The sequence below is a fragment of the Tiliqua scincoides genome, chromosome 11, assembly GCF_035046505.1.
Source record: "Tiliqua scincoides isolate rTilSci1 chromosome 11, rTilSci1.hap2, whole genome shotgun sequence".
In the NCBI taxonomy this organism is placed as follows: Eukaryota; Metazoa; Chordata; class Lepidosauria; order Squamata; family Scincidae; genus Tiliqua; species Tiliqua scincoides.
In genome coordinates, this window is record NC_089831.1 from 2,915,958 (window position 1) to 2,936,405 (window position 20,448).

At 46.2% G+C, this 20,448-nt stretch overlaps 1 protein-coding gene across 2 annotated transcripts in view; it reads left to right on the forward strand.

The window, feature by feature from the left end:
• Nucleotides 1–20,448, forward strand: part of ANTXR1 (ANTXR cell adhesion molecule 1) — a 175,798-nt gene that overhangs the window by 145,502 nt on the left and 9,848 nt on the right. For both annotated transcript variants that reach the window (XM_066639503.1, XM_066639504.1), the window contains 2 exons: nucleotides 912–1,079; nucleotides 6,700–6,780. In XM_066639503.1, coding sequence (XP_066495600.1) covers nucleotides 912–1,079; nucleotides 6,700–6,780 — 249 coding nt within the window. The remainder of the gene's footprint in view (nucleotides 1–911; nucleotides 1,080–6,699; nucleotides 6,781–20,448) is intronic.

Sequence of the window (20,448 nt, forward strand, 5' to 3'; positions counted from 1 at the left end):
TAAGAGCCTTCGTGTCAGGCACCGAGCGTTGTTCCACCGGTCCCGCCTCCCTGCTCCCTCCCCCCTGCCTCCCGCCTTCCCATCACACCTCCCCAGCACGCACCGCTAGCTCGCAAACGTGCCTTATGGCATATTTACAACAGTGCGTGCTGGTGTTAAGCCAGCGCGTTGAACTCAAGGTTGGGTTCTAAGTTCTTTATGCACTGAGGCCATTGAAAGGTCTTGGTTGACCCCATTCAGTGCTCCTCTCATATCTACAGTTGCTGGTGCGCCCACACTGATCCCACATGACTGTGAAGTAGAGGATCATGGACTCTGCGCATGGGGTGCAGTCTAGACTCGGGAAGGAGGCTCACTACTTCCTGATTCTGAAGTTGCAGAACTTTCTATGACTCCTGGTTTTTGGGCTGCTCAGTGTGTAGACCTGGTGAATTGGCTGGAGCTCATGAACTTGGCTCCCAGCTCTGAACTTGGAGGGTGCCATCTGGGCTGCATTATTGTTAGCTGTGCCCATGCCTGGCACACAAGACCCCAGAAGCCTGAGCAGTTTGTCTCTAGAGTGAGGGCTCCTCCTACCTGCCTCTTTCCATGGATTTACTTGATTTTGGGTGTGCAGGCACCTCTGCCCCCTCTGGTCTCTTCTGACTCACCCCCTGCCTGTTTGGACAACACTCTGCCTCTGTCATGCTTGGGGTGACAACTAGCTGCCCCCCAGCTCCTAGCACCACCTGTTGGCCTAGAGCCTGCTGTGGCCTGACTCAATGGGAGGTGTTCCTGAGGTCTGATCACTGGGGATTTGCTACACCCCAGTTACCACTGAGTGGCACCCCTGAACAGTGGGGAATCAGAGAAGAGGTGCAAGCCAGACTGTATGTGTAATGAACAGAATGTGGATGCAATTTTTTTTATAGGTACGATGGGGAGAAAAGGGATCCACCGAAGAAGGTGCTAAGTTGGAGAAGGCCAAGAACGCCCGAGTCAAGATGCCAGAGCAGGAGTACGAATTCCCAGAGCCCAGGAGTCTCGGGAACAGCATGCGGAGGTCCTCTTCTCCCCAGAAGTGGTATTCCCCAATCAAGGTATCTCTTTTATCTGACCTGCGTTATTCTGCTCCCTGAAGCGCACCTCCTCTCCAGTCACATCATTACTTGGCCATGTTGCAGCAATACCTTGACTCCCAGTTTTGTTCTGGGTCCATTTGAAGGTGTCAGTTTAGGTAATCCCAGCCCACCTCCTCCTCAAATTCAAATGGCAACTAATGTTGCTCTTCTGTTCCCACCAGTTGACGGCTGAGACCAGGGCCACTGGGCTGACTGACAGGGCCACTTTTGAGCAGCAGGTTGCATGGGGCAGGGGATCGAGGGATGGTTGCCCTGGACACTGCGCCTGACCACTGGCCCCCTCTGGCCTGCTGCCCACCACTGCCCACCACTTCCATCAGCTCGCTGATCATCTTCCTGAATTCTGGGAACAAGCAAGCGGAGGATCGGGGCAGTGCCAGTCCACTTCCACCAGTGCTGCCGCTCCTGCCTGCACTCGCAGTGCCAGTGCAGCAGAAAGAAGCAGCAGGTGATTCAGTTCTGACTGCTCCCTTCCACCAGTTATCAAAACAGAATCATTCCACCCCCTGCACCTTCTTGCTTACCTAGCAAGAAGGCCAGATGGGCAGGAAGGAGGTGCGGTGCCCTGACACTTCCCTTGGCTCCTCCTGTTCTGGACCTTTGCAGGCGTTCCTCCCTTATCCACAGATCCCAGATCCATTGTTTCAATTATTCTTCAGTTCAGAAATTCTTCCCATTGGGCAAATGGCTGACCTGCCTGTGATTGTGGCCCTATGTCTGGCAGTCTTCTAAGCATCACATTATTTTTCAGCCCTCCAACTCACTTCCTGTTAGTACTTCCTGTTAGCATTTGCAGACTGCGTAGAGTGAGCTGACAGCGACGGGACGGCTGCAATCACAGGCAGGTCAGTCATTTGCCCAATGGGGAGATATTTGAACTGCTTTGTAGGATTCAATGCTATCCACGGTTTCCAATATCCACAGTAGTAATGGGAACCCTGTGGATACAGGGAGACATCTGTGCATCCACCTACCACCTTCCCCTGCTCCACTCAACCTTTCTGTTTGATCAAAGCCAGGAACAAGCAGGAGGAGGTGGCAGACAGATGCAGCAGACCCTCACCTCTGCATCACTCCACTGTTCTCTCTGCTCCCCTCCCCTTTCATTGCCTACCCAGCTGCTTCCTGAAAAAAGCTGGGTAGGTGAGGAGGAGGCAGTCATGGAGGGCAGCAGCTGTGGTGGGTATGAGTACAAAAGGGGGAGATTACTGCCAGCTCCCCATTACCTCACATGGGCACATGGGGAGCTGGCAGGGTGGTGGATCTGCACTGAGTTAGGCAGCAGACCCTTGAACCACTCCTGGTTGAAATGTCCGAACCCACTAGAGAGCCTCAAATCTTTTTGTGAAACCCTCGTAGTCTTTCAGCTGCCAGGGAATAACCTCCCGCTCAATAATCGGGGCAACCAAATTCCTAACAATATGATCGAAAACACCTTCAAATGTTCTTCTGCCAAATGCTTTTGGAGAAACAGATGTTCAGCAGACTTCCTTTGCCTGCATCCGCAGACAGTGCTGGGCAAAATATGACAGCAGCTTCTTTTGCATCTGGCCACGTCTGCGAAGTCCAGAAAGGTGCCAAATTCCATTCCACGGAGGGAGCAAGCTCCTTATTGGGAGCCTGAATCCCTGGCTCATTTCGAGGGACAGGAAGGATCTCACAATAGTCTCGGAAGTCCCTAGAGGAAGGAAGCAAGAATGTGTGTGTGACTTGCTTATTATGGGTGGTTCCTGCTTCTTCTTTATTGCCTTTTGGCCTTCATAAACTCATTTCATGAAATATCATCAACATTTGAATGCTGGGTCAACATCCAGGAATGTTGGGTTTTTTGAGGCTCCGAAGGTTTGCAGTAAAAAGGTTAGGAGCGGGGGGGGGGGTCATACATCAGGCCCGCAGGCCAGTTAAAGTCCCAGCAAGTTCTTTATTCGGCCCTCGGGCTCTCCCAGCACCAACATCAGCTGCTTTCCACTGCTGAGCTGCGCTGAGGTGTCACTGCTGAAAGGGCAGGCTGCGTGATAGATAATTGGGCTCTCCATATCATGAAAATGGGATCAAAATTTGCATATTTTCTCTTCTGTCATTTCCTAAGTGAGAAAAAGTGCTTATTTCTGGTCATCGCCTGCTTAAGCCATTTCTGCCCAACGTTGCGTATATGCAACGGGGATCAAATGTGGGCTGGAAGAAACGCGTTAACGCTATCACTTCCAGTCCACAGCAGGCATCTCAAATGTATTCGGCCTGCTGTATGAAATGTTTGACACACTTGGGTTAGAGAGTCTGGGAGACTTTTGTCCAAACCAGATATTCCACTTTATGTTTCATCTAAGGCTGTACCTAAAGTTATCTTATAAGAACTTTCAGCTTGAACTGGGGGGCCCCTTGGGGGGTGAGTGAAAATAACCTAACCTTTTTGCTGTTTACACTGCCACCACCTGTTTCATAGTGGCAGTGGATGCTGCCATTTTTCTGTCCCAGATTGTCCCTTAGAACAGTGTTTCTCAAACTGTGAGTCAGGACCCACTAGGTGGGTCATGAGCCAATTTCAGGTGGGTCCCCATTCATTTCAATATTTTATTTTTCATCTGTTAGACTTGATACTACCATGGTATGTGACTGCATTTGGAGAAATGTTACAGACCTGTACTTTTAACAAGCTACTATATATGTTCTTTTAACAATGTTAGTAAATGGGACTTACTCCTGGGTAAGTGTGGGTAGGTTTGCAGCCTAGGATTGTTAAAAATTTTGCTGCTTGATGATGTCACTTCTGGTCATAACTTTACTTCCGGTGGGTCCTGACAGATTTTCATTCTAAAAAATGGGTCCCAGTGCTAAATGTGTGAGAACCACTGCCTTAGAACATAGCTGTGTCATCCTGTAGCTTCCTTCACATGGAAATTCTGGAGGAAATTAGTGGCTAGCTTGGGGCGACTGGCCGCTGGAAAGCGTATGAACGAAGCTGGCAGCACCCCCCAAAAACCACCCATCCCTGAAAATTGCCAAAATACCTTTGCCCCTCCACTTTTGCAGCCTGCAAATGAGACTGTGACATGAGGTAGTGAAGGGGGGGGGAGGACCACCTCTCATCTTGACCTTAAATCCTTCAGTTCTGTTCAGGTAGGCCTGGAATCTGTGGGCTCTGTGAAGTACCAGAATTCTTTTCTGTGCCCAGAATGAAAAAAAAACAAACCTGAATTCTGAAGCCTGTATAAATTATAGACTCTCTATACAGTTGTGTAATTATCTTCCTTTGCACACAGTACTTAGCTACTGCTAGGTGGGGGGCACTGGAGATTCACTGGCCATAGCCTACGTACGTACTTCCAAGCATATCCTATTTTCCCCAGTTTTGTTGATATCTTGCTTTTCAACAACAAAATTGTGTTCAAAATCAGAACAGTCAAAAAAGAAGCAGATTGAAAATTTAAATGATAGTACCACAATATAACGTTTACTTTAAAGTAGCAGGCTTTTCATATAAAATTTTTATTTAAACAGTAAGAAGAAGGAAAAAACCACAGCCAGGAACATTGCATTGTCATACATAGTAATTCTTCATACAATTTAAATATAGATTCTTAATAAAGCAAAGAATAAATTCTATGATTCCAGCAAAGATTTCTACAAATGTGAGCATAAAAAACAAATAGTTGGAGAGAATGACACAAAATTGAGTAAATCCAAATCATTGCATGTCAAATTTCATTATATCCATTCTGTCCCTTTTCCAAAATACTTGACCTGACCTCTTCCACATATGGGCAGTTCCAGGCTGTGACCTGCCAGTTTTGCAGACAAGGCCAGTTTTTACAGACAAGACCACCTTACAGTGGTCATGATCCAGGCTACCCAGTTCTTTGGAGCAAGTGCAGATGCCTGATTCCAAGCACTGTGCTGAGAAAATTGCTTTGTGCGCATTTTTGTTGACAAGCCATCTATAAATACATATTTTAAAAAATAATAATGCTTGTAAGCTCTGGCACCAAAAATGCACCCTGGAGCCAAGCCTTGATGAGTTAAGCCCTGGAGATTGGCTTGAAACAACACAGACATGGGAAGTCATGAGAGGCAACCCCCACTCCTCCAACTTGATTGAGCCAAGTAACCCGAGCTCTTTTTTCCTGAAATCTTGGGGAGGGGGGAAGGTTCCTCTTCCTCTAAATTCAGTCCTGAATTTAGGAACCCAGTCCTGATGACTTCCATGGAGATCAGGGCTGCATTTGTGGTCGTTATTCACACAAAACCTGATGAGGTCAACTAGACTGAGAGATAGTAAGTGGCCCAGGGTTGGCCAGTGGCAGGCACAATGACTGAGCAGGTCTTTGAACTTCCATCTCCTCAATTCCAAGGCAGCACTCCATCCCCTACACCATCCTGGCTGTCTCAGCCAGTGTGCCTTGGCACACTGGTGTGCTGCGAAAGGTTTGCAGCTGTCCTGTGGGATTTTGGAGCACAGCATTTGAAAAATATTGAAAATCTCTTCTGGGTTCTGCAACAGTTTCTAGGGCAACTGTCTGTATTAACAAATTGTCCCTCTTCCTCCCCCGGCCGAGCGGGTGGAGGAAGAGGAACAGACAAACGACTGCTACAGACAATTGCCCTAGAAACCGAGCCACAGAACCCAGAAGGCTCTCCCGGAAGTGACATTACAAGAAGTGAAGACCAAAAAGGTCAGTGTGTCATGAGAAAGAAAAACAATGAGAATCACTACTCTGTCCTCTCGAAGGATAAACGTTCGCCAGACAGATGCTGGCGCCTCTGTGTATGCTCACCATATGCAAATTACGTCAAGCAACTAAATGAGCTGCAGCCCTCCAGTCTCTGACGTGGCTCTCAGTGCACTCCAGCCTGCCCTGCTGTTGCTCTCTTGGGCTTTTGGGAGGAAGGTTTCAGCGCGCAGTGGGTCTGCAGCATTGCAGCTGTCTTGAGGGATTGCTTGTAGGGCTACGGCTGGCTGTAGCTGGTGTCTCCTTCACATCTTTTTTTTTTTAAGATTGTGAGCCCTTCTGCAAAATGGATCTTTTCATGCACTTTGCTACTTAAACCATTTTGTGAGTCTTTTTTGGTGAAAAGCAATAGATAAATACTTATTTTTAATACAAAGAATGCCAGTAGTTGGAGTCTGCTGCAGGGCCAAGGAATGCTTTTTCTGTTTAAAATAGCACACGGGGAGAGAACGTGCTATTGAGATCGGAACTGTGGAGGGTGCAAAGTCCCCAAATGGTTCCCAACCCTCCTCAGCAGTTCCAGCACATCTTGCCCCCCCCCCCAGTTGCTATTGTTTTTAAAAACCACCAGGCCACATTCCGCATTTCTGGTTATGTGCACCTTGACCCTAATTTATGTGTATTTGTGTTGATGTAACATGTCTTACTCGTGAACTTTCTGGAGGCTGGGGAACTGGGAACTATGAAAAACGGGGGGGGGGGCGTGAATGAGACAGGTCTAATTTGGAGGAGTGTCAGGGCAAGCGTTGTTCTGCTAACCTTACTGACCTGTAGAAAAATGCAAGCCAATCTAGTATCTAGTGTCTAGTGCAAGTGGGTGTCTAAGGTAAATTTCTTTGTTTCAATTGCAGGGAAAGTTGGATGCCCTTTGGGTTCTGCTGCGGAAAGGTTATGACCGTGTATCTGTGATGCGACCCCAACCAGGAGACAAGGTACTTTGGCATTTTCCAATCACATGTTTGGCTTAAAATATGTTTAAAAAAATGTTCTTTCTCTCTGCTGAAATCGTAGTTTATCAAAATGGCCCCTTAGGACGTTTACAGAGTCATTGCAGAACTTTTGCGAGTGCCATTCATGTCTCTTGTTAAGCAGGCATTCCACCAATAAATTTTCTGCACAGAGTGAAGAGCAGTTGCATTCCTGGGCCACTGCTGGCTTGTCTCTGAGCTTCCATATGGGAAGTTTTTCCTGTTCCTTTGAATGTTGTTACATTGCTAGGCCTGTAATGATCCCTGTGCGGCGATGACATAACTGGAAGGGTGATGTAATACACACAAGCTCAGGCTAAAGCAATGCAATAACATCGGAGGCAGACCCAGTGTGTTTGTGATATTCCTTGTCCTCTATAAAGTAAGTAAGGAGGACACATTTTCCTCTTTTCCCCTCCTTCTACATGGAGACAGGTGTGGTTTTCTGACTGAAGAGGGTATGATCAAAGCATCTTCCTTTTGTGTAGCTGCCTCTTCAGGTTTTGCAACATCCTGATCTCTGGCCATCATCTCATCTCTTCCTAGTCTCCATCCCTCTGGTTCCCCTTAATCCAGCTGTTCCCCCAACATGGTCATGGTCCCCTTCTTTTGCTGCATCCTCTTCATCTTGGCTCTCCTGTGTGCTTGGATCTCCTTGCATCTCACATGATCCAAGATGGTGGTGCTTGAGAGAGCCAGGAAGAAGTGGCCGCCAGGGACATCCTGCAGCACCCCCTTTAGGTGCCGCAACACGCAGCTTGGGAACACCTCCTTCATCTTTTTTTCCTTTCACTTTCTTCTTGTCTGTGCAGTAAGTCATTTGGGTTTGGTTTTCAGCTCTGTCCAAAACCTGTAATCTCATCCTGGTTCATAAAACCTTTCCTCCTTGCATCCCAAATTGAGGGGAAATCCGGCACAAAGTCCACATCTTGAGGCCTTTGGAGGAGGCAGCGTGGAAACATCCACAACTTCTATCATCCCAGCAAATACCTAGACACAACTATTTCAGAGTCCCATTAATCATATTTCCTAAAGACACTGAGAAAATAATTACCCTTCTGAGAACTGTAAAAAAATCAAAACCCAACCCCCTGCTGAGGGAATCTTCAAAGGGTAAACCTATGAGAGCTTCAAAAGTGCCACAAAAATGCTCTTTCCCTTTGACCAAATGACATATTGACTATGCAAGCTGTGTTGATCCAGCATGACATGAAATTTCCATAGATGTAAATGTAACAGTATAGCAAGGATCCCTTGGGCAGGAGGGAGGCATTTGGAGGTCTGGAGATTTTCTGCCTGGAAAGCTCCAATCAGATTTCTTTTATGAAAAAACCTTTCTTCTTCAGCCATGAATGAATGCTCCTTCAGGAGATGGTGGGGCACCTTGGCTCAAACAGCACTGCTTTGCAGTGTCACTTACAGGCACAGGTGACTCTGTGTCATGAAATGGTTGTAAACGGATAATTTTGATGTTTTGGGTTTGGGGAAAAAAATGCCTGGAGCTTAGAGAAATCTTCTGCTGCCCTGAAAAGAAGAGAAGCACTGCTTGAGCTCCAAGGATTACTTTGAGTGGGGAGAAATTCTGCCCTCTCTCACTGCCAACCTGCCATTTTCTCCAGTTTGCAAATTTTCATAATTTTTCTAGCTGAAAACCTGTTTTCTGATCCTGTTGTCTTTCTGCTGGCACACACGGCCAGAGTCAGAATGTCCTGACCCAGGGCTGCTGTCAGTAGCAACTCAGAGCATTACAACAGCCAGCTTGGAGCATCGATGCATAAGAACATAAGAACATAAGAACAGCCCCACTGGATCAGGCCATAGGCCCATCTAGTCCAGCTTCCTGTATCTCAAAGCGGCCCACCAAATGCCCCAGGGAGCACACCAGATAACAAGAGACCTCATCCTGGTGCCCTCCCCTACATCTGGCATTCTGACTTAACCCATTCCTAAAATCAGGAGGTTGCGCATACTCATCATGGCTTGTACCCCATAATGGATTTTTCCTCCAGAAACTCGTCCAATCCCCTTTTAAAGGCGTCTAGGCTAGACGCCAGCACCACATCCTGTGGCAAGGAGTTCCACAGACCGACCACGCGCTGAGTAAAGAAATATTTTCTTTTGTCTGTCCTAACCCGCCCAACACTCAATTTTAGTAGATGTCCCCTGGTTCTGGTTTTATGTGAGAGTGTAAAGAGCATCTCCCTATCCACTCTGTCCATCCCCTGCATAATTTTGTATGTCTCAATCATGTCCCCCCTCAAGCGTCTCTTTTCTAGGCTGAAGAGGCCCAAACGCCGTAGCCTTTCCTCATAAGGAAGGTGCCCCAGCCCCGTAATCATCTTAGTCGCTCTCTTTTGCACCTTTTCCATTTCCACTATGTCTTTTTTGAGATGTGGCGACCAGAACTGGACACAATACTCCAGGTGTGGCCTTACCATCGATTTGTACAACGGCATTATAATACTAGCCATTTTGTTCTCAATACCCTTCCTAATGATCCCAAGCATAGAATTGGCCTTCTTCACTGCCGCCGCACATTGGGTCGACACTTTCATCGACCTGTCCACCACCACCCCAAGATCTCTCTCCTGATCTGTCACAGACAGCTCAGAACCCATCAGCCTATATCTAAAGTTTTGATTTTTTGCCCCAATGTGCATGACTTTACACTTACTGACATTGAAGCGCATCTGCCATTTTGCTGCCCATTCTGCCAGTCTGGAGAGATCCTTCTGGAGCTCCTCACAATCACTTCTGGTCTTTACCACTCGGAAAAGTTTGGTGTCGTCTGCAAACTTAGCCACTTCACTGCTCAACCCTGTCTCCAGGTCATTTATGAAGAGGTTGAAAAGCACCGGTCCCAGGACAGATCCTTGGGGCACACCGCTTTTCACCTCTCTCCATTGTGAAAATTGCCCATTGACACCCACTCTCTGCTTCCTGGCCTCCAACCAGTTCTCAATCCACGAGAGGACCTGTCCTCTCGTGCAGTTATTGTCCGCCCTGTCGTCGTCATCGCTGAGTTCTCATCTGGGTCCTGCAGCTTTGTTTCTGGGGCAGTTGTCTGTAGCAATGAATTGTCTGTCTCTCAGAGGAAGAGGAACAGACAATTTGTTGCTGTAGACAGTTGCTCTGGAAGCAGAGCTGCAGAACCCAGAAGAGTCCAGGAAGCCAGAAGTGACACCTCAAGAAGCAAAGACCATGCAGAAGACCATAGGAGGCAATGCGCTATGGGAAGAAAAACACTGAAAATCACTGCTGTATTGCCTTTATGTGAATGCTTACAGAAATGGCCCTGCAAATCTAGAGTGTGATGGAGACTGTTGAGCAGACAGAAGAAGGGAGGTGCGCAGATTCATCTCTTGTAGATTCATCTCTTCATCTCGGTTCAATCCTAGTTGCGGTCGCAGGATCTAATAGCATATTAATTGATTTGTTGTTGTAGTTATTGTTTTAATTACACTGTCAATTGTAAGACAAAGGGCAGTTCTGAGAACCAAAATGGACAGAAGAAGTTGTGAATCTTTTTTTTCCTTCTGTGTTTTGAAATTGGAAAAGGTCTGAGGCTACCAGCAAGCCCAGCTGCTTCCAATCACGCTAAGGAGGCCAGTCACATGGGATTCCTGCGGTCTTCTCCCATTTTAGATGCACGAGGTTCAATATTTTGCCTACGCAAATGAGATTATATTTTTACATTCAGGCGAACAGCCTGCACAGAGGGTGTTTTCTCCCATATAGAAGCCCTGTTGTTGCTCCCTTAAGGGGGTAAACAAGGCCCCCCCAACAAGATTAACAAGACTAGGAAGTCATGACTTCTAATCACAATGGCGCCCACTTGTGGCATTTTAGGGTTGTATCCTGCGCTTTCATTATGAACACAGGTTTTTTTTCCCCTTTAGGAATTTACTAGCCAACCGTAAAATGTGTTTCAGCTCAGAACTCGGCCTTAAGGGATTTTAAAGCTGTCAGAAAGCTGTGTTTATCTTTTTATTTCCCCTACATGCTTTAAAGAGAAAAAGAACGTGTCAGCTTCATGTCGATGACACACCGTCGCATGACACGAGATGCAGAAGGGAATTTTCTTTTCTTTCTTTGTTTTATTGTGAATACTTGTTCCTCACTTCTTGGAAGCCCAGGGGCTCTCAGAGCAGCTCAGAATGGTTAAAGACAATAATACCACATATTAAAACAGTATATTAGAGCAGCCTAACATGGCATTAAAAACAACCGATGTCACACTTGGATTAAAAACTCAAAGCTAAGAATCGAACCTCTTGGGCAAGTATGAAGGTTTTTGCCTGGTGCCAAAAAGACACTGAAGTTTGTTCCAGGCGAGCCTTCCTTGGGGGAATATTTCAGGGACAGTCCACCACCACCAACCAAGGTCCTGTCTGGTTACTACCCACCTCATCTCCAAAGGCAGGACCTCTGAGGGCTGGTGTTTCCATGCTTAATAGCTATTGGTAACATTGAGATGCCAACTATTTCTAACTCCCCAAATACTGCATCAACAGCTTGCAACATATCCTTAGGCCACACCTTCTGTTTGCTACCACACCTTCAAATGCTACCATTTGAAGCATTGCAGAATAAAGAGATGTTTTGGCCTCACAGGCATCTTTGCTGACTGAGGGCACAATCCTAACCCTACTTTCCAGCACTGGCATAGTGGTGCCAATGGGACATGTGCAGCTTCCTGCAGTTGGGTGTCACTCACGGAGGCCTCCTCAAAGTAAGGGAATGTTTGTTCCTTTGCCTCAGACCTGCATTGCCCTTATGTCAGTGCTGGAAAGCACTGACAGAAGGGGTTAGGATTGCGCCCTGGATGTATTTGTTTCTTAAATCACATGAATTTCTTGTCTTATACTCAGAAAAGGTCACTTGGAAGAATTTTCTGACTTGAAATTGGCGTGTTGGACCAAAATTGGAGTTGTGGAACTGGGTGCCATTTCAGAGATCATGAGAAAATTTGCAAAGGTTTTGCAGGCAGCTTATCTGCCATTTTTGTCCCCGAAACCTCCTGGAGCACAGAATCGTAACAGCTGGCAGAAGCTGGCCACAGAGGAGAGCACTGTTTCTGCTTCTGCCTCTGCTGGAAAAAAAATTGAAAGTCGAAATAAGGCAGCTGCCACTGCCTGATTGCACCACTCTCAAAGACTCTTCAAACTTTCTCATGGCAAAAGCCCACCCACCAACAGTTTTGCTGTCTACAAACAGGGCAGTAAATATAAAGGTTTTGTTGACTGTTGAAATATACAGGGTCCATTTCCAATCTGCATTGGTTTGGAAATTATTGAAGCCGATCTTCAGCTGAAGCTCTTTAGAGTATAAACTGATAAAATATAAACTAATAAAACAACAAAGCAGCTTGCCATATAAAGCACATCAGTGATAAAATTCCACAGTTAAAAGCTCAAGACTTTGGCAGTCATAAAGTGTTTACCTGTCACTGTGGAGAAAGCAGGGAGGGTGGTCCCAAGGTTGGGGGCTACAGCTGAAAAGTCTCTGTCTGCCATGTCTCTAGTCACCACTTGCCTACAGTGGTGGGGATATTTGGAGCAGGGTCATGTGTGCATGCAAGGTGCCCCAGGCTTCTTGTGTTTAAGGCTTTCCTAGGTTACTCTTTCAGTTGTGCTCAAGAATAGGCCAGGAGCCAGCATGGCTCTTTCAATGCTGGCAAGATTTGTCAGTTCAAGTCAGTAAATGAGCAGTTAGATTTTGCACCATCTGTAGTTTCCTGCTTCTGGCAAGAAAGCCCATTCCACATCAGTTGATTAAAGCGTTTCACACAGCAGGCTGTGGAACAAGGGTACAAGGGTACAAGGTACATTTCCTTGCAGAGCACTGGAAATGCTATTCAGTCACTTTGAAGATTTTAGCAGTTATTGCCTACTTGCTTTGAAACATAAGGACTAGCAACTTGCTTTTTAAAAAAAAGTGGAGATATTTGTTTCTTTTACAGCAGAATTCTATCATCAGTCTTTTGAGCTCCTGTGGAGTTGTGATTCAGACACGGCCCTGAATATTGCAAGGATTTATCCCATTCTGCACTTCAGAGTGGGATGGCGTTTCTGCCAAAAATCTGAGACCCTCCCAGCAGGACAGGGAACAGCAGGGAACGAGGAAGGGGGTATGATTTCATTTGGTGTCAGACCAAACTTATAATGTGGAGACAAAGTAGGAGGAATTGGTTGGTTTGGGGAGAGGGTTAAACCCCTCAGTCCCAGCCCTTGCAAAAGACTCATTTTTCTTCTAATAAGATATGTTAAAATCCATTCATTTTACACCTGGGTGACTTGTTTTATGGCAGGTCTCATAAACCTGACTTCATCATAAAATGTGAAATGCACGGAGTTATTAGTCAGAGACTTAATTTGAGCTTTTCAAATATTCTGAAATATTTGTTAGAGCAAAGAGAGGGGAAATCCCCCAACCCCTCTCTAGAAATTATATTTTGCTGTGCTGTTCTGCTCAGCTTACCAATACCAATAAGACCATTTTATAAACAGCACTGTGCGAGTCCAGGATTTTTGGATTTTAAGTTGTTTTGGGGGGCAGTTAAGTGAAACTATTACGTAGCTGTTTTACTATTCCAGCTAAAATTATACATCATTTCGTAAATATCCCCTTGGTGAAAATAAGGTACAGTTTCAAACTAATGGCAGCTCAACAAGAGCTCTGTTGAAACAGGCCACTTGTATTCACAGTATGTAAGGAATCACATTTAAAGTCTTTCATATTGTATCAGGTGAACCCTTCAGCATTTTTCTTTACTTCTGAAAGAAAAAAACTTCTTATTTATACATTTCCAACTTTCTCACAAATCCATCAAGGGAACATCCAGTAAAGAGATGCAGATAACAGTGGCAAGGATCTACAACCAAATTAAACTGTGTGCATGCAGCACAAGAGAATGCAGCCCGATGCTGCCTTCCAAGCATCCCTCCTGCCCATTCATGTAAAATGAGCAAAATTCAAAGCAAGCAAATGTATTAATAAAACCTGACTTCCCTACCTCTTGGTTATAGACTGGTGCACCAACTCACTCCCCCACAAATGTCTAGGTAAGAATAGTTTTCAAGTCGTCTGGCAACCCCATGTTTGTGTTGGCCCATCAGAAGATCAGTAACCAGCCAACAGTTGGTTTTTCTGTTTCTTTTAGATTGCAAAAATGAGGAAGTTGGAGGGTTATGAGGCATCCTTGGAGGGCCAAAACATCCTTGGAGGGCTTGGCAGATCATACAGTGTGCAGGCCTGCTCCAATGGAAGTCTTCCTTCTACCCTCATGCTTCACCAAAACTAATTCCCCACTCCCAAGTAAGATAACCTCTTGTTGTCCTATCTCTGGTGTTTGTTGAGACTTTTGCAGAGTTTTCGGAATGGAGATGTTTTCTGTCCTGCTGTTGTAGTGGTTCATTTCCCATTGACATGGCCATGGAAAAATTAACCCAAGCATTAGCTGTTTTCCAGAACTTTATAAACTGGGCAAACTGATCTGCTTGACAGATCAGTACTTCAAGTCCTCAGGACTATGGCAAGCCAAAGGGCCTGAAGCAAGAGTCAGTTTGTTGCACATTCGGAGCATTGGCCACATAACCAGCTCAGAAATGACTGCAGTTCAAAGGTTTCCATATTGCAAGAGCTTTAGAATTGGTCACAATTTTAGTAAGAGAGATGAGCTCTTTAAGAATCTCAGGAGGCCCAATGCAGTGAGCCAGTGATTGTCAATGTCTTTCTTCTCAGGGCACACTGATCTCTATGCTTCTTTTCTGTGGTCTTTGGCTCCTTGTGATATCACTTCTGGGAGCCTCTTCCAGGTTCTGCAGTTCTGCTTCTAGAGTAAATATCTTTAGTAACAAACTGTCTCTCTTCCTCCGCCAGCACTTTTGCTTCCCCACAAAATGTACCAAAACGGTATCTTCTGTCCACGTGAGTGAGTGTTGGAGCCGATCCTAAAACAGCAGCAACTGTAGCTTTCCTTGAGCAGTTTTGAGGGAGGCTGGCTGACTGTGTGGGATTAGTACTGAGATCCGACATGCATTCTTTGAAAGCATCAAAGCCCCACTCGCTGATTCTTCTTTCAGTTCTTTGGTATTCTGGCTCACCGTTGTGCCTTTAATCCCTGGATTGTCAAGTTTGTGTGATTTTTGAACTGAGAAAAATGTCAGGTTGAGGCTGGGTCGACGCAGGTATTGACAGCTAGAGACTTTTCTTGGGATTCCCCCTGTTTTTTAAGTTCAGCAACATGGAATTCATTGGAAAGGAGGTTCTGGGGAGGACAAGTTTACACATTGCTTGACAGTTTTTCTGGGCTCAATGCAAGGTGTTGGTTATAACTGTTGAAAGTTGTTTGTCTGGGACCAGGATGTTTGAGAGCCTATCTCTCCCCACATTAATTGCCTCATCCACAGGGCTCAGCATCAAAGGCCCCGCTCTGTGTTCCTGCTCCCTCTGAAGTTTATTTGACAGACACATACAACAGGGTGTTTTTGGTAACAGCCCCTCGGCTCTGGGATTCTCTCCTGCTGTTGGCTCCCTCTTTGTTAGTTTTTAGCCCTAGGTGGAAACATTTTTGGTCACACAGGCATGTCAGTGGATACCCCCATATTGATTGCTGTTGGTGGTGGTTCTAATTTTTTATTGTTGTTTTGATATTGCTTTAATTATTGATTCATGTTTATTGATATACATTTTTTAATTATTATGCTAGTGTGTTTTTTGTTGTTGTTGTAAGCAGTTTTCAGGAGCAGAAATGTCTAAAGAAAAAAGAAAAACCCTTTCCACCTCCTTCCCATCCATTTCCCAATGATATTCACTCTCCTCTCTCACCTGTTTATCCTCTGGGATAAAACACAGACTACTGTTCAGGGCTACGAGGCCCATGGTCCTCTTATATTTAGCAAGGGGAGAGTAACTGTTCCCTGTTCTGTATAGTACTTTCCTAGTGGTTCCTGCATGTGGCCTCCATGGGCCTCAGAAAGGCTCTGATCGTGACCAGAACAAGGTTCCAGTCATGTTCTGAGTGGGTAAGAACCCGCGTATTTCATTATCTGTGGGTTTCTGTATCTGCAGGGGGTCCAGGAACAGATCCCCTGCAGATACCAAGGCTCCACCTGTACTTTCTTGGTATCCATAGTTTGGTTATGGATAGCATAGCTGATGCTCTGCATATGTGAATAACAACAACAATAACAACAACAACAACAGTATTTATATACCACTTTTCAGCAAAGAAGTTCACAAAGCCGTTTACAGAAAAAAATCAAATAACGGCTCCCTGTCCCAAAAGGGTGCACAATCTAAAAGGATGCAAAAGAACACCAGCAGACAGTCACTAGAAAAGACACTGCTGGGGTGAGGTGGGCCAGTTACTCTCCCCCGATAAACTAAAGAGGAGCACACCTTTGAAGAAAGTGCCTCTTACCCAGTTGGCAGGGTTCCCAGATTCAATCCCATCTCAGTAGGGCAGCAAAAGCCCCCCCCCCATCTAGAACCCTAGAGACTTGCTGCCAGGAAAAGTACTGTTGTGAGATGGAGCCGAAGGAGCCAGTAGTCGCACTTAAGGAAAGACAGCTTTGTATGCCTGCTTCATATGTCCTCAGATCTGCTGGAATTCCCCAGCCCTGTCCCAGATTTCCAGGAGAAAGGATGGGGCTGTTGAGCTGGAGTCTGTACTAGAGATGCATCCACAGTTTGGGATGGTCAGGAAGGCACCAGGCTCACCTTCGTCCCAGCCGTGTACCAGCTTGAGTCATTCCACACCTATTTGTGGTGTGCAACCTGGTGCTTCCTTGTCTTTTGATGTGACTGCCACAATCTGCTTAGGCAGGAGAGTAGAGCCCCTCTGCTATTTCAGGATTTGGTACCATGTTTGTGGCCACCCGCTGGCGAGCGTCTGGTGCTTCTGCATCCCATTCCATTATCAGACAGCAGGATGTAGCCCAGCCCCCAGGATTGTTTTCACATTCTGCTTGTGGCTTTAAAAGTGCTCTTTTTCCCCTTCAGTCAGCCTTCTATGGTCACTTGGAGCACATTTAAATGCTGCTTCTGAACCCTCTTGCAGAAGAGTGCGATAGTTTCACCCTGACTGTCCTTTCTGAAATTTGACCCACTAGTTTAGTGACGTTCAACCTTTTTCTTTTCACACTGACCTCTCTGGTTTTTGCCTCTTTTGATGTCTCTCCTGGGTTCTGCAGCTCTGATTCCAGGGTAGCTGTCTGTAGTAACTGTTTCTCCGCTGTGCCCTACAAACAGAGCTGCAGAACCCAGAGGAGTTTTCAGGGATTTTCAGTATTGTGCTCCAAACTCCTGCAACACACCTGCAGACCTTTTGCAGCACACCAATGTGCCGTGGCACACCAGTTGGAAATCACTGCTCTTTCCCTGTCTGGTGTTGGCTTTTTCATCTTCTGTGATGAGAAGAGCAAAGTGCCTTCTGGACTGCCAACATTTCTCTAGAGCACAGGGGTTTAAATTGTGTATTGGGGAACTCTGATTTCCTTGGGAGCTTACTGAGGATTTATTGATGAGACCACAATGGTGGGCCAGCTCTTCTTTGACTCCTTTTGTCATGCTAGTCTCAGAAGTGTTGTGTGTTCTGTGATACAGTCCCGCCGCGTGGTGGTGGCAGCGTGGTCCAAGAGGCCTGGCTACCTCCCTGCATAGGACAGCCTGCATGCGAGGAGAATCCTCTGTGCCAATACACAGGTGTTCTGTGTCATGTGTGGAAAGGCTTCCTCTGAGATAGAAAGTTTTAACACTGCTGTCCTGTGGTAGAACCGTGGCAGGTCGTGCTGAGCCAGAAGTCCAGGCAATAGAAGTTTTGGCTCAAAATAGGAGGGGGCCCCCTCCTGGGAGGCAAATGGCTTCCTGAACCAATGGCTCAAATGCATCTACCTAGAGGAGGGGCAAAGACAGAAGGTGCTTCCTTTTCTCCTCCCCTCTTTAGGGAGCCTTGAGAACCAAGGCTGGCAGTTTCTTGTAGAAGAAGAACTAGGCTCTGATCTGGCCAAGACTGGAAGGGAAGCCAAGGGGAAGAACTGGCAGCTGACATGCCTAGAACACTCATGTTGCTGGTGTTGTTTGCAGGAGCTGCTTATTTCATTCGGTGCTGTAATCAGAGGCACCATAAACATGCAGTGACTACTCCTCGAAAGGGACCCTGAATCCAGATTGTGCTGCAGCTCCAGGACTTCTCCATGTTCTGAGGAGTGGGGCACAAGCATGTAACAATACAGTCAATTCTTGTTATGCCGAATCAGCAGATAGCAAATAATTGCTCCTATGGTATCAAGTAGAATTAGGGGGCGGCGTAGCTAACTGGCCAGAAATGCCAGCAGTGGGTGGCTTCAGAATAGTGTGGATAGCTTTGCAATGGCCAGACAGCTTGAGAATGGCAGATATCTCACAGAAATCTGAGAACAGGCGGCGAATGGAGTTACACTCTTGTTCCCACAGATAAACGAATCCGTGGGAACAGAGTGTGCAGATAGCAAGAACTGACTGTATGGACAAACCGTTCTCACGCAAAGCTCCCAGTGGCTTCCAGCCAAGCCACCTGCCCTGACATCTCTTAAGCACTTGTTATGTTCAGTCTGGGCCACAGATTCTGCCCCTGGCAATACTTTTTTTTCTGGGGGAGGGTGAGAAGAATTTCATACACATCAGTGATCCAAAACTCAAGAATCACATCCCATAAACTTTTTTAAATTGGATTTTGATTGGCGCTCTGCTTGGTTTCAGTTGGATCAACACAAACCATCACTTCATCACTGTTCAGATCCCAGCTGAGGACTTTTTCAGGCAAACCAGTCAGAGATGCTTATTTCTGGCTGAGGTTATCCTGGCTGCTGTCCCCAATTTTTATTAACTGCTTAGACATAAATAAAGCAAATAAGTATCATTGGAGCAACAGCCTGGAACTGCTTGAGTTGCATAGCAGAAGCCACAACAAGAGACCTGTGTGAGTGTGTTTGTGTCAATAAGAACATAAGAACAGCCACACTGAATCAGGCCATAGGCCCATCTAGTCCAGCTTCCTGTATCTCACAGCGGCCCACCAAATGCCCCAAGGAGCACACCAGATAACAAGAGACCTGCATCCTGGTGCTCTACCTTGTATCTGACATAGCCCATTTCTAAAATCAGAAGGTTGCACATACACATGATGGCTTGTAACCCGTAATGGATTTTTCCTCCAGAAACTTGTCCAATCCCCTTTTAAAGGCATCCAGGCCAGACGCCATTACCACAGACCAACCACACGCTGAGTAAAGAAATATTTTCTTTTGTCTGTTCTTACTCTCCCAACACTCAATTTTAGTGGATGTCCCCTGGTTCTGGTGTTATGTGAGAGTGTAAAGAGCATCTCTCTATCCACTCTGTCCATCCCCTGCATAATTTTGTATGTCTCAATCATGTCCCCCCTCAGGCTGAAGAGGCCCAAACGCCGTAGCCTTTCCTCATAAGGAAGGTGCCCCAGCCCCGTAATAATCTTAGTCACTCTCTTTTGCACCTTTTCCATTTCCACTATGTCTTTTTTGAGATGCGGCGACCAGAACTGTACACAATACTCCAGGTGTGGCCTTACCATTGGTTTGCCCCAATGTGCATGACTTTACACTTACTTACATTGAAGCGCATCTGCCATTTTGTTGCCCATTCTGCCAGTCTGGAGAGATCCTTCTGGAGCTCCTCACAATCACTTCTGGTCTTCACCACTCTGAAAAGTTTGGTGTCGTCTGCAAACTTTGCCACCTCACTGCTCAACCCTGTCTCCAGGTCATTTATGAAGAGGTTGAAAAGCACCAGTCCCAGGACAGATCCTTGGGGCACACCACTTTTCACTTCTCTCCATTGTGAAAATTGCCCATTGATACCCACTCTCTGTTTCCTGGTCTTCAACCAGGTCTCAAACCTGCCCTCTAATTCCCTGACTGTGGAGTTTTTTTTCAGTAGCCTTTGGTGAGGGACCATGTCGAACGCCTTCTGAAAGTCCAGATATATCATGTCCACGGGTTCTCCCACATCCACATGCCTGTTGACCTTTTCAAAGAATTCTATAAGGTTTGTGAGGCAAGACTTACCCTTACAGAAGCCATGCTGATTCTCCCTCAGCAAGTCCTGTTCGTATATGTGTTTTGAGATCCTATCTTTGATGAGGCATTCCACCATCTTACCCGGTATAGATGTTAGGATGACTGGACTATAGTTTCCCGGGTCCCCCCTCTTTCCCTTTTTAAAGATCTGCGTGACATTTGCTATCCTCCAATCCTCTGGCACTGTGGCCATTTTGAGGGACAAGTTGCATACCTTAGTCAAGAGATCAGCAACTTCATTCTTCAATTCCTTAATAACTCTTGGGTGGATGCCATCAGGGCCTGGTGACTTATTGATCTTTAATTTATCAATGAGGTCTGAAACATCTTCTCTTTTAACCTCTATCTGACTTAATTCCTCGGTCAGGAGGGGCCGTTCGTGCAGCGGTATCTGCCCGAGGTCTTCTGCGGTGAAGACAGATGCAAAGAACTCATTTAATTTCTCTGCCATCTCTAAGTCTCCTTTTATCTCCCCTTTCCCTCCCTCACCAATATCTGAAAGGAGCTTCAGGTAGCTGCAGAGGGGAAAACTTAC